The sequence below is a fragment of the Patagioenas fasciata genome, chromosome 3, assembly GCF_037038585.1.
Source record: "Patagioenas fasciata isolate bPatFas1 chromosome 3, bPatFas1.hap1, whole genome shotgun sequence".
In the NCBI taxonomy this organism is placed as follows: domain Eukaryota; kingdom Metazoa; phylum Chordata; class Aves; order Columbiformes; family Columbidae; genus Patagioenas; species Patagioenas fasciata.
Genome location: NC_092522.1, coordinates 49829213 through 49842141, shown reverse-complemented (window position 1 = coordinate 49842141; position 12929 = coordinate 49829213). Strand labels below are relative to the sequence as shown.

The following is a 12929-nucleotide window of genomic DNA, read 5'->3' as shown; positions in this document are numbered from 1 at the left end:
ACAGCTCTCGCCTCTTGGACGGGTATACCCTGGGGCCCATAGTGTCACCCGGCAGGATTCCTGTTGTCCCGCTTGCCAACGTGCCAGGTCTAGCGGCTGGGCTCTGCGTGTTTTTTAACCCCTGACCTCAGTAGTACACGGATATGCCATCCTCTTGTACTCATATTATTGAGTTGCATATGGCTTGATTCATTTTCAGCTACATTTTTATATATTTTGCTGGTGAACTGAGTGCTTTGCTCTAAGAGTCCAAGTTCAGGTAGCAGATCATCTGGTCTTTTTCAAGTTAATTGATGGCCTGTAACACAGGCACAGTTAAAACTATATTTATATGCCGAAATATTTGTTGCATCAGGATCATGTGGCTTAAGTATGATCTTCTATGATCATTTATCATGAGCATGGTGTGAATGTGCTATACGAAAATGACAGTCTGAATCACAGTGTGCATGTAAAACTGATGGAAAAAATTATCAGTTCAATGCACTATAGACAATTATTTATATGCAAATAACCAGTGATATGTCATGACTGTTTAGCTGCCTGCAGGATTGTTTTTTTTCTCTCCTTATTTCATAAAGTCTGTGCTCATATCAAGAGTTGCTGTGGTCTTTAGGGACAATATACAGCTAGTGTGTAATCCACTCAAAGTTACAGACCTTCTAGAAATACCTTGTTAGGAGTTTCCTACATCTGGTGTGTGTGTGTGTGTGTTTTGTTTGGGGTTTTTTATGTGTGTTTTTGTTATCACAGCTTAACATTCTTTGATTAGTTTTTGTATTAGCTGTATTAAGTAGGCATTTTACATGAGCTGCCTTTTGGAGGTGGGGGGGAAGGGGAGAGGTGGCTACAGTAGCGGAGAGCCATAGTACGTAAACACTAAATAAGATTGTGAAATTTATCTCAGGTGACCGTTGCTCCAAATCATTCAAGTTCAAGCATAAACCAAAAAGACTTTCACACAGTGTTGAGATAAAATCTATATACTATACAAGTTAATAATTGACAAAGCATTTGAATACATCTCTCCTGTTACTAAGACATGAATGACTGACTCAGGATACTCCTTCAGAGGTGTGTTTAGAAGATTAGATTTTGATTTAATGATGGGTGTTGTTTTAAAGAGACCAGTGTAACTGGAATTGATATAAGGAATTCTGCTTAAATCATTAGGTATCTCAGGTACTTTGCATGCACTGATAATAAGGTAGCCCTTAGTTACGGAACAGCATACTCACCCTGAAATAGCTGTATACCAGTTCACTCCTTGCTATTTAAATCCTGTGGCTAAATAAATTGCCAGTTGAAAAGTTCCCTTAAGCTCTCAGTCTTTGTTTTAGTACAGCTTTCCCAGAAGCTGAGAATCTCTTTATCTCAAGTAGTTTCTTTTGTAGCCTACTACAAGGTCCAGGGTAATTTATCTGGTTGGTGTTTTTCCTTTTTCATGAAGTCGCTAATGAGGCAGTGTGGTGAGGATTTGACTGCATCTGACTTGCAAAGGCAGATCCATTCTTCCTTATGAGTAAAAGCAGTTTGGTGCCCCAAGAACTTCACCATTTGAAGGGTCCTTTTCCTCCTATCAGTTGTAACAGATAGGCTGTTCTTGTTCCCTGCCACCTTATTAAGAAATTCCTTCACTGAATTCTTTCTGTTATGCAGAAAATTATTCTGGAGGTAGTCTTGTGCCTGCACCTCTTTGTTTTGGTTTGTGAAGCAAAAATTCCTCAGTGAGTCCACAGTGATGGCTCTTAATTGTCACTGACTTAGGAGCACCAACACAGAACAAATCGGGTTCACAATGCTGCCATAGCACAGGAGGGTTTAGCCAACCTGAAGAACAAAGGGCAGTGTTGAAACCTCTTACTGGCAGCATTTTTTCTGGGAACTATGGGTGGTGACCCACTGTTCTTACAGGACTTTCTGACTTTAAACTTTGACCTTCTGCTTTTCACCACTCTTGCTTCTCTTGTAAAACTTCTCCCACCAGTTATCATTTATGGCTCAGCTTAGTTCCAAGTTTCTATTTACAGGGAATGATTTTAGATGCTATTTTGACTTGTCTTTATAAAAAGACCGTTTCTTTTTCTCTTTTAGCACTGTCCTTGTGAGAAATGGGGAGTCAACTAACTGCAACCCTTGTGTAATCAAAATATAAAAATAACACTGCCTGTAAAAGTGAGTTAGAAACACACACTGCTTCCCAGCCTTTCCAACTTAGTATCAAGCTTGTTATTTACAAACCTTAGGGCAAATGATAAAATTTGGAATTTGTGCCATGGAACCAAAGAGATAATATTGTTTATTTGCTTTTTCTTGTTTAGTCTTGAAGTATTTCAAGTTAATAGAAGCCTTAAGACCTGAAGATTTAAAAGCTAGCAGTTCTGTTGAGATATCAGTTAAAGCACCATGCAGATGAAGTAGTAACTTCTATGGTCTATCAGTCTGGGATGTTTTGTTGATTATTGTTGTTACTTGTTAATTTTTCATTTATTAAACTTTTCCTCTGCTATGCCAACACACTGCATTTGACTTTTCGTAGGTTGCTTTCTTAGTAATATACCTGTGGGGACCTTTGTATGTGTTCAGTCAATTACATTTCGCTATTCTGCCTGCTTTTTGCAGTCTTTATACATCTGTTTTCTGGTCTCCCAGCAGCTCTTTCCCTGCCTCTGTATGGTCCATTCCATTTATTTTCCTCTCTGGGATTGGAGTGATAATTTGGTCTTTAATTTCTTGGGCCAGAGAATGAAATCATAATGCCAAGTGGGGACATGTCAACCCAATGTATTTTTAGCAAAAAACATAAGCAGAAGTAGTGATAAAACTACTTTTATAAAAGCGGTCACGTCAACTGTTGCTTTCCTGGCTGTGTAGATGTAGTGCTGTATGCAGAAAGCACTTAATGAAACTTCTACCCCGTGGAGTGCCTAACAGGGTATTCAGATGAACATGAGTAAATGTAAGATGTGATAAGAGAACATATATGTAACTCTTTTACTTCCTAAAGGTGTTTTCTCTCTTTTTCCCCAGATTCATCATTTTTGCACTTCCATGAATCGGATTGTGACGTAGGAGGGTCTTCATCTTGTGAACCTGTCCTTTCTCTCCATACAGAAAAAATTCTGGTAGGCTATCAAAAATATAACATTACAGATCACTTTAGCTGCATAACCAATTAGAATGAACTTCAGGCAAATAGCTACAAATAGAATTTCTTCATCACTAGGCATAGGTCCCCAAAAGGCTTAAGTGAGAATGAACTCAAGTTGCTCATGAAAGTATGATTTTGTAGTCTCTAGGGCTGTCAGCAGTTTCAACTACTTAGTCTACCAATTTTTTTTAATTTGTTTTTAGGGGTGCAGAGGCTATGGCTGAAAAAGGGAAAGGTGCACTAGTTTCTACCCAAATTAACTGCCTGAGGAGGTTTACCATGAAATGCATGTAAGAATAGGAGTGCTAACTTGCAATTGCTACAGAAATAACATGTGCACAGGTCATCGAGTTGGAGGCTTCAGACCATATTTCACTAAATGTAATACAGACATGGTATATGGAGGATATTCAAACGGAAGAGAAGTATCTTTTGGTAGTCTTCAGGAGCATTATTTTGGAATTTGGGTTTACTTGCAATAGTACTGTTAATCTGTTGGTCTTGAATAAATGTAATCTTTAGTCTACGTCAGAACACAGGTTTGATGTTACTTTTTCAGTCCAGTAGAGTCACAGAAATGGAAAATCTTCAAATAACTCTCATGTGAATATACAAGGAAGCCTTGGCAAATTTGTGGAAATTATTGGCTATTGGGGAGCATGGAAACAATATTCTAATTTGAAGCAACTTCTCCAGAGGTGCCATATGGAAATAAAACTACGGTATCACAAATCCACCAGGCCAATTATTTGACCTGAATATTCTCCTTAGACATTACTTCATCAGATATTGGTCAGATCTTCTGTCTGGTCTAGTGGTACCAGCAATTCTTTCTAAGGCAGTGAAACATAAACTAGTTTGTTAGAAATTTCTCTGTTTCAAAAAAAAAATGTTTTGAAGAGAGCAACAACTCAGCCTATCGGAGCTGGTGCTGTGATGAAAATTCTTGTCTCATTTCATGAAGACAGAATAACTCACAGTTTTTGCATGTTGAGCTGCAGAAAATCAAACCTATAACTGGATTCAGAGTCTGTTGATGAAGTATGAATCCTCAACCTCCCCAACCCCAAGAACCAAACGTTATTCTGTTTTTCTGTGGTAACAAAACAGGCAAGTGAGCTGAGGGCAGGGTAAACTGTGTGGTACTTCTTTTGCCAAGTGTCATGTGCAGCTCTGTAATTCAGAGGATGATAACGTAATGCCAGATTCTTCTGTTTGTAGCTTATTTTCCAATACTTGGCATGGCATCTTGCTGTATCATATCTTTTGTCTGCAGGCAAAGAAGTGTAGGCCTTTTTTGTAAATCTACGAAGGAAGAGATTGTACTTCAGTAAAAATGATTTTCTCCTAGTGTTAAGACAATTATAGAAGAGTAATGTTTTGCAGCATATAGATTTTGTTTTCGAGTTGGTATACCTGTTGAACCCTACTCACTGTTGTGCTGATTTTTTAATGACTTTTTTTTTCTGTTCTGTTACTGTTGGTGCAGCAGTAGGTGGAGTAATATAAACGTTATAGTGTAATGTAGAGCTCATACATGATCTTTAATTTCAGTAAAAACAAGATTTATAAAATCTGATTTGCTAATCTTTCATACCCTCTGAAATAATTACATTTGTAGAGCAGACCAAACTTTCTGCCCTGTTCATCTAATAATCTTAGAAATGAGAAGAAACTCTGCAGTGAGATTTGGCCAGTCAGTTTTGTGCTTTGTAGGTCATTGAAAGGTCTGTGTCACGGACACAAGTACCAAGGATGGAACAAGCCAAAAAAACTGGAAGGGAGGAGGACAAAGTGCAGTCCTCTCAGTAGGGGACAATCTGAATTAAGTATGTTCTTTGAAGTTTAAGGTGTTTAATTGTCTTATCTGTTGTAGAAGATGTACATATGTGGTGTTTAGCTGAAAAAAAAGGGCAGAACTGAGCATTGAAAGAAGTTATTTTTTTCTTCTTGCTTCCTAAAACAGTTTGAAAGGCCCCTTAATTAAGAGATCATTTCGTCTTTTTTTTTTTTTCCTAACATAAACTGCTCTAGTAGGCTTACAGCTTTCTATGCAAAATACTTGTGAAAATGAACAAGTAGAGTATTTCTGTATTTCTGAGGGGTTGTCTTTGGCAGTTTTGATTTTTGTAGATACATTATTTGGGAAACAGAAACTTAGAAAAGGCTACAATTAGCTGAACAAAATCTTTGTAGTTAGAAAGTTCTTGTTAAAAGGACAGTCTTTTTACTGTGGTATGGCACTGGTAAGTTAAACTTGTCTTTATTGCTGGAGTCATATTCCTTTCAATGTCTAGCTTTCAGTGTTATACTCCTCTGTAATACCCTTCTCTTTGAAGGAGACAAAGGAGTACAAACCTTACTATGAAGTAGCATGCATCTTAGAAAAACTTCCAAAACTTCATGTTAAGCAGGTGTCATATAGAAACATCAGCCACTGGTAAAATGCTGACAATATGCTTCCATCTGAAAGGTTTGATTAGCCTTATGTTAGAGAGAATAACAGTAGCACCTGACCGAAGAATAATTTCTCTCCCTGTGGAAGGTTAGGAATTAATTTGTTTTCAGTTACCTTAAAGCAATCGTGTTAGCCTTAACTTTTTGATTTAAGGCATTCTCTTAAGGATTTAAGGCATGGGTTTTCTATTAAATTCTTTCCTGTTCTTTGCTCAGTGCTTAAAAAACATGATGTTTTACAGAATCAAGCGAAGTTGCTTGCAGAGCAAAAACGATTTCCATTTGCTACTGATAATGACAACACAAATGAAGAGTTAGGTAAGCTGCTTTATCTACAGTTTGTGCAGGTGAACTGTGTGATAATTATTAGCAGTGAATGTTTTGAAACTAAACTGATGATTTCTTAGTGATACATTAATTTTAATGTGATCCTAATAAGGGTCCTTCTTGTTTGTGCGTGTTACTTTTAACCGTTCTGACGAAAAGCAGTGTGAAATGTGTGGGGCATTCTGAAGCAATGTTGGTACACAAATACTTGGGCTAACGGACCATTGTTAGCCCTTAGTTTTTTTCATAATAAAGTATTTGTATTTTTGTAGTATTTAATTAAAGATTAAAAGATTAATCAAAGAGATAAAATTTAAAAAGAACTGATACTGTATCAGCTACTAGCTGCCTATCACTTGCCATAGTTTTACAGACACTGTCTACAGCCTCAAGCATTTTGTCTCATATAAACAAAACAAACTCGTTATCAGCAAGACAGTCTTCATTATCTTGCTTCCTTTTATTTTATGTGCCAACTGTGTTGTTCTGGGTTTGGAACCATAAAAATTATACTAAGAGCTGCGTAATCTTGAAGGAAAATGAAATGAGGAAAATTAAAGAGCTCTTCAACCTGTCCTTCACTCTGCCAATTTTCTTTGGGATTTTTTTGGCAATTCTATGTATCTGTATCAAGTGAAGCTTTTTATGTATTGAGGAAAAAGCTTCTATTGCACACAAATACTTCCTTCTTCATAACAGAACTGCTCCAAGAATGAGGCAAGGTTTCCTTTCTCACATTTGACTAAATGATTAAGCTGCTAGGTACCTTTTCCATTCTGTTTGAGTGACTGCAAAAGCTCATTAGAAGTATGGAGAAAGGTGAATTCCTGCTTTTAGCTCCCCTGTCAGCCATTCATGCGAACTGCCTGGGGGAAAGTTGTATTTTACCTTTTATAGCTCTGGTCTGCAAGATACTTGGTTTTTGTGGGCAGTGTAGTCTGGAGTTAAAAACTGTGGGAGATTAGAACATGCAAAATGAAACAATCTTGAGATATTCAACTGTAAATACTGAACTTCAGACATGCAAGCACAATCACAGCTTTCCAGTCTTACGACTTCACTGTATTTTTGTATCTTTTGGAGGTTACAGGAACATGTTTTTGCAACAGTGATCTGTTTCTTTTTCAGATGCTTGACTTCTGCTCCAAAACAGGGGGATATGCAAGAACTTTAAAGTATTTTTGTAAACAATGGAATCACTTTAGCTGTAGTTTTTCGAATTAATTAAAATGAAGGAAAAACTTACTGTGAGCTAGTAAAGTTTAGCAAAATGTGTAGAAACAGGTACCCTCAGATGTTCTCTAATGGAATTATGAGAGAAGTTAAGCAGTGTTATCCAGGCTCACTTACCATTGAGAAAGCATCTAGGGCTATTAAATGGGATCACGGTACCTTTCTGAAGTACTTTAGAAGCAAGACCCTTTCCTGAACAACTTGCAAAAAGGAGAGACAAAAAACCAAATGAATCCCAAAACTCAAAACAATTCTGATGAGCACAGTATGAATTGAATAGTGAACAAATGCTCTGTAATGGTTGAGGGAAGTTCAGAAAATATTAGGCTACTTAAATCTTCAGTGCAATGTAGGAACTTAGATTAAATACAACTAAATGTAAATGTAAAATGTCTTTAAAAATGAGATCGATTTTGCTGTTTTATTTACACTTTTAATTTTTTGTTAGCAATTGCTTATGTGTTGATTGGCAACGGCTTGTACGATGAAGCCATACGACATTTTTCAACAATGCTGCAGGTAAGTTTTCTGTTTGAGCCCCTAAAAATGGCTGTATGAAATTATGAATTAAAAGATATGGCTTTTACTAAAACAAATGTTCAATTAAGGGTTTTAAAATGAGAGCAATTTGTTATTTGTTCTTTTTTTTTTTCCGATCCAAACATGAGCATACTCTTAAAGGTGGTTCTGTATCTTGGTTAATTGGTGAGTATTTTTCTCATCTGTAGGAATAAACTTTTAATGGTACTTTGACCAGAGGGAAAAAAAACCAAAACAAAACATATTTGGAAACCTGACCTGTGCAAAATTGAAGTTCCTTTAATTGTCCTCTTAATGTGTAGGCTGAGATATTTTAATCTGGGGTTTTGAGGGTTGCAGTTAGCATGTTGCCAGTAACATCAGAAAAAAAGCCTGACAGAGATCACTTACTGCTAGTGACAAGTACTGCATTGTTTTCATGATAATAAATGATAGTATATCGTGGGTTTATCCTTCTTTTTCAGCATGAGTATTTGAGTTTAATATTTAAGTAAAACATAACTAATACTTCAAGATTTCTTTTATTCAAAATCTTCTTCTGTGAAGTAGAATGTATCAACTGTTAAAACAAAAACAATCCCAACAGTTCAAAAGCTTCAACTAAAGCTCATTTCAAAAGAATGTATTTTTATGGCTAAGAGTCTGGACTACAAGATGTACAGACTTGCTTTTTGATCTAAGCTGGTTGTAGTACACAAATGCAAGCTGAAAGTAATACTGCAAATACTAGCATGTTTTTGTTTTTATTTACTCAAATATCATATGTCTCATACTGCAAGTGAGTGAAAGTATGGCAATTTAGCGAAATGATTCCAGGGAACTTATCAGAGGACCAGATGTTTTTGTGTGTGTGTATGTGTGGGGGGTGTTGTTGTTGTGTTAGAGGTTTTTTTAGGTGCTTAGTGACCTCTGATTTGTTTTCAATGGGAGGATTTTTTTTTAACCCTAATGAGAACTCCTGCTTCAAAACCCGCTAAGCTTATATAATGTTTCCTGCCTTCTCTTCGTTTAGAGAGAAACTTAATATAAATGAAGATAAGCAAGATACACTGACTGCAGAAAGATACTGTGGGAAGTGTGAATGCAATGCACACATCTCAGCTGAAATTAATATGCTTATTGTATGTCTGAGAGGCTGGAAAGTGGTTATGATTGTTTACTCTGTCTTCCATAAGGCAATTTTAAATAGATATATAATGGGTACTAAAACATTTAGCAGAACAAAACAGCCTTGCTTATCCGCTGTATTAAAAGTAGTGAAGTTACATAAAGCTGATGTTGACAAGTGTACACTCAGAATCAGCTCAGGTCTGGCAAGCTGCCAGCATTGTTGTGCCACCTCTCTGTTGTTTTGTCAATGAAAGAATTTGTTTCTTGGCAGTTGTCCCGATTAAATGAGAGTGAGTCTATGCTACAAACTTGTGTAGCACAGCTGTGTTGGTTGCAGGTGTGAAGACGCCTGATTCCTGACTGGTTTTCAGGGAAACTGACTGCACAGGTGTTGTGCCAAGAAAATCAGTTTCACTGTTGTAGTTCTTCAAATTTGGATGGGAAACCTTATCTGGAGTAAATAATACTGAACAAGAAATATATTCACTATGTAAGATGCATCCTCTTAAGTGCCGAAGTTGGAAAGCCAGGGAATTAAATCTAACCCAAGGAAGGTTTGTTTGCAGAATTTTTTTGGCAGAACGCCTCTAGTAGTTGCTGCTTGAATACAAATTTCATCAGGATGTCACAATTTCCTGCTTCCTAATTTTAAATCCTAAATTTAAATTGCAAACAAAACAAGCTTTGAATGGCTGAATTATATCTTATTATCGCTTCAGTGACATTAGACAAAAGAAGTCATGTAATTACCAATAAGGTTACAAGTAATGAAGTTTAGACAACAGACTATACTAATGTGTACATAGCTTCTGATAGGTGGTCACTGCTGCTGTAACTGCACTTTAACTCATTTTCCAGACAAATACTCTGGCACAATTCGAGGATATTGAATTGGAAGTTGTCAGCATATGAAAATATGGAATGTAATATAATAAACTTACTTTTCTGACAACTATGATTGTTCATCGCTTACTACTTAAGATCTACAAGAATAAAATACATGTTGAATAAATATACCTTTTATAAAAAATAAAAAAGCAAACCTAACTGATTATTGTGTTAATTTTTAATCTTAACAGGAAGAACCAGAGCTGGTTAGTGCAATTTATGGACGAGGGATAGCATATGGAAAAAAAGGACTACATGTGAGTAGATAATTATTTAAATTAATATCTGACTGAATTATTTGAATCCAAGTCATTAGAAGGCCTGTAACAGAAGTGATAGACTAATTAGAGCTTGCTGGGTACATCCCAAAGGCTTTGTGCTGTCCTACTATAATGCTGTGTCCATCCATGGGTAGGTGGTCCATAACCTAGGGGGATCTAGTGGATCATACTGCTCAAGCCATGGGTACATTCGCTTTGTGGGACTGTGGGAGTAAAGCACCCTGAAGTGAGGGTGCCTAAGGGGAGGATACAGGCACAGTTGGGAGTGGTGGATAGTAAGGCTGGGAGCCACAGCCACTTAAGAGTTACCATATGTCAAGGGTTAAGATTGCGGGGTGACAATCAAACCCTGGCAGATGTATTGTTAACCTCCTCTCCCCCCGCCACTTCCCCCTTTTGCCCCTCCCTCTCCCCCCTTCCCACTCAGGACAGGCGATCGGGAGGGAAAGAAGGACAGAGAGAAGAGAGTTGGCAAAGTTAAAGATGTTTTACTAATGCTACTAATAAGAATAGAGAAAATAATACAAAACCAATCTTGTAAGTCTCAGCAACTGCAGAGCCAGCACCCAAAGTCCTGGATTAGACTCTGTAGCCAACCGGAGCTGGATTCAGTCTCTCACTAGGCCTCAGTTCGCAGGGACAACCATCAAGGTCCTTTCCTAATGTCAGCCATGAGGAAAAAGGGAAAAAAAAAAGGGAAAAAAGGGACGAGATCCTCGTGGTCTCCCACTTTTATATGAAGTATTCACGTGAATGGAATGTTATACACCATTGGTCAGTCTCTCGGTCATCAGTTTTCTCGTTGCCTCTCTCGCGAGATGTCCATCTGTGCTTATCAATAAGTTTGCATTCCATTGCTAGGTTTAACCAAAACATGTGTTGGGTTCTCCAGGAAAATGCAACTAACATGAAGGCTTTAGCTGACAGGCAAATTCACCAAAAGAGAAACCTGTTTTTAACAAAACCAGAACATTCCACCCCTTATAATATGACATTCACTGAATACTTAAACCTTATCAATACAATCTATCAATACAATCTAATTAATCACTACTATATATATATATACATATGTACATATATACACAGGAGTAATTAATCAGTGGACCATCCTTTGAAAAGTTCATTAAGTTCATTTTGTCACAACAGTCTCCCAGGGCAGGAAAAATGGTACAAGTGCATCTCATGACCACTGTTTGTGGGTTAAGGACACCAACTTCGAAGAAGGTGTTGGGCGCCACTCGAAGAAGCTAGCTGTAGTTTCATCACCATTGTCTTGATCTGAAAGACACTTATTAAACATTGTTAGTGCGGCAATTCACATCATACAGTTCAGCATTGCATATTTTCACCTAAAATCAAATCCCCTTGAGGTACACACCGAACTTCTCCATCCTTAAGCATCACCCACCAGGTGCTGCCAGGTCCCTGGGCAAAAACAATCCCACGAATAGGTTTGCCTTTGCCTGAGGCAGGAGTAACCCAGACTGCCTTTCCTAACATATTTTTTATGTGTACTACAGGGACTTTATCTCCTCCTACAGTCCGTAGAATTTCTGATTGGGCAGGCCCGGCTCGATTGGTTGATCCCCTAGTGTTGACCAACCAAGTGGCTTTTGCTAAATGTGAATCCCAGTTTTTAAAGGTTCCACCACCAAGTGCCTTTAGTGTAGTTTTTAACAAACCATTGTACCTTTCAATTTTCCCAGAGGCTGGTGCATGATATGGAATATGATATACCCACTCAATACCATGTTCTTTGGCCCATTTGTCTATAAGACTGTTTTTGAAATGAGTACCATTGTCTGATTCAGTTCTTTCTGGCGTACCATGCCGCCAAAGGACTTGCTTCTCAAGGCCCAAGATAGTATTTCGGGCTGTAGCATGAGGTACGGCACATGTTTCCAGCCATCCAGAGGTTGCTTCCACCATTGTAAGTACATAACGCTTACCTTGACGTGTTTGTGCAAGTGTAATATAATCAATCTGCCAAGCTTCTCCATACTTATACTTTAACCATCGCCCCCCATACCATACAGGTTTTAACCGTTTTGCTTGTTTGATTTCGGCGCAAGTTTCACATTCATGAATAACCTGTGAAATAGTGTCCATAGTTAAATCCACCCCTCGATCACGAGCCCATTTGTATGTTGCATCTCTACCTTGATGCCCTGAAGCATCATGGGCCCACCGAGCTAGGAAAAGTTCACCTTTATGTTGCCAGTCCAAGTCCACCTCAGCTACTTTAATCTTAGCAGCTTGATCTGCTTGTTGGTTGTTTAGATGTTCCTCTGTGGCTCGACTTCTAGGCACATGAACATCTACATGACGAACTTTCACAGGCAGGCTCTCTAGCCGAGCAGCAATGTCTTGCCACAGTGTGGCAGCCCAAATGGGTTTACCTCTGCGCTGCCAGTTGCTTTTCTTCCATTGCTGTAGCCACCCCCACAAGGCATTTGCTACCATCCATGAGTCAGTATAGAGATAAAGTATTGGCCACTTCTCTCGTTCAGCAATGTCCAAAGCCAGCTGGATGGCTTTCACTTCTGCAAACTGACTGGATTCACCTTGTCCTTCAGTGGCTTCTGTAACTTGTCGTGTGGGACTCCACACAGCAGCTTTCCACCTTCGATGTTTTCCTACAAGACGACAGGATCCATCTGTGAACAGTGCATACCGTTTATCAGTCTCTGAAAGCGTATTATATGGTGGTGCTTCTTCAGCATGTTTTACTTCCTCCTCATCTGGAGACATCCCAAAGTCTTTGCTTTCTGGCCAGTCTGTAATCACTTCTAATATTCCTGGGCAGTTGTGACTTCCAATTTGAGCTCGTTGCGTGATCAGTGCAATCAATTTACTCCATGTAACTTCGGTTGCATGATGTGGAGAGGGAACCGTCCCTTTGAACATCCAGCTCAGCACCAGCAGTCGAGGTGCCAGGA

The 12929-nt window shown here is 38.3% G+C and overlaps 1 protein-coding gene across 2 annotated transcripts in view; it reads left to right on the top strand.

The window, feature by feature from the left end:
- The window catches only part of TTC13 (tetratricopeptide repeat domain 13), a 45686-nt gene that overhangs the window by 645 nt on the left and 32112 nt on the right, over nucleotides 1–12929 (top strand). For both annotated transcript variants that reach the window (XM_065834269.2, XM_065834270.2), the window contains exons 2-5: nucleotides 3031–3125; nucleotides 5851–5926; nucleotides 7617–7687; nucleotides 9898–9963. In XM_065834269.2, the coding sequence (XP_065690341.2) occupies nucleotides 3031–3125; nucleotides 5851–5926; nucleotides 7617–7687; nucleotides 9898–9963 (308 nt within the window). The remainder of the gene's footprint in view (nucleotides 1–3030; nucleotides 3126–5850; nucleotides 5927–7616; nucleotides 7688–9897; nucleotides 9964–12929) is intronic.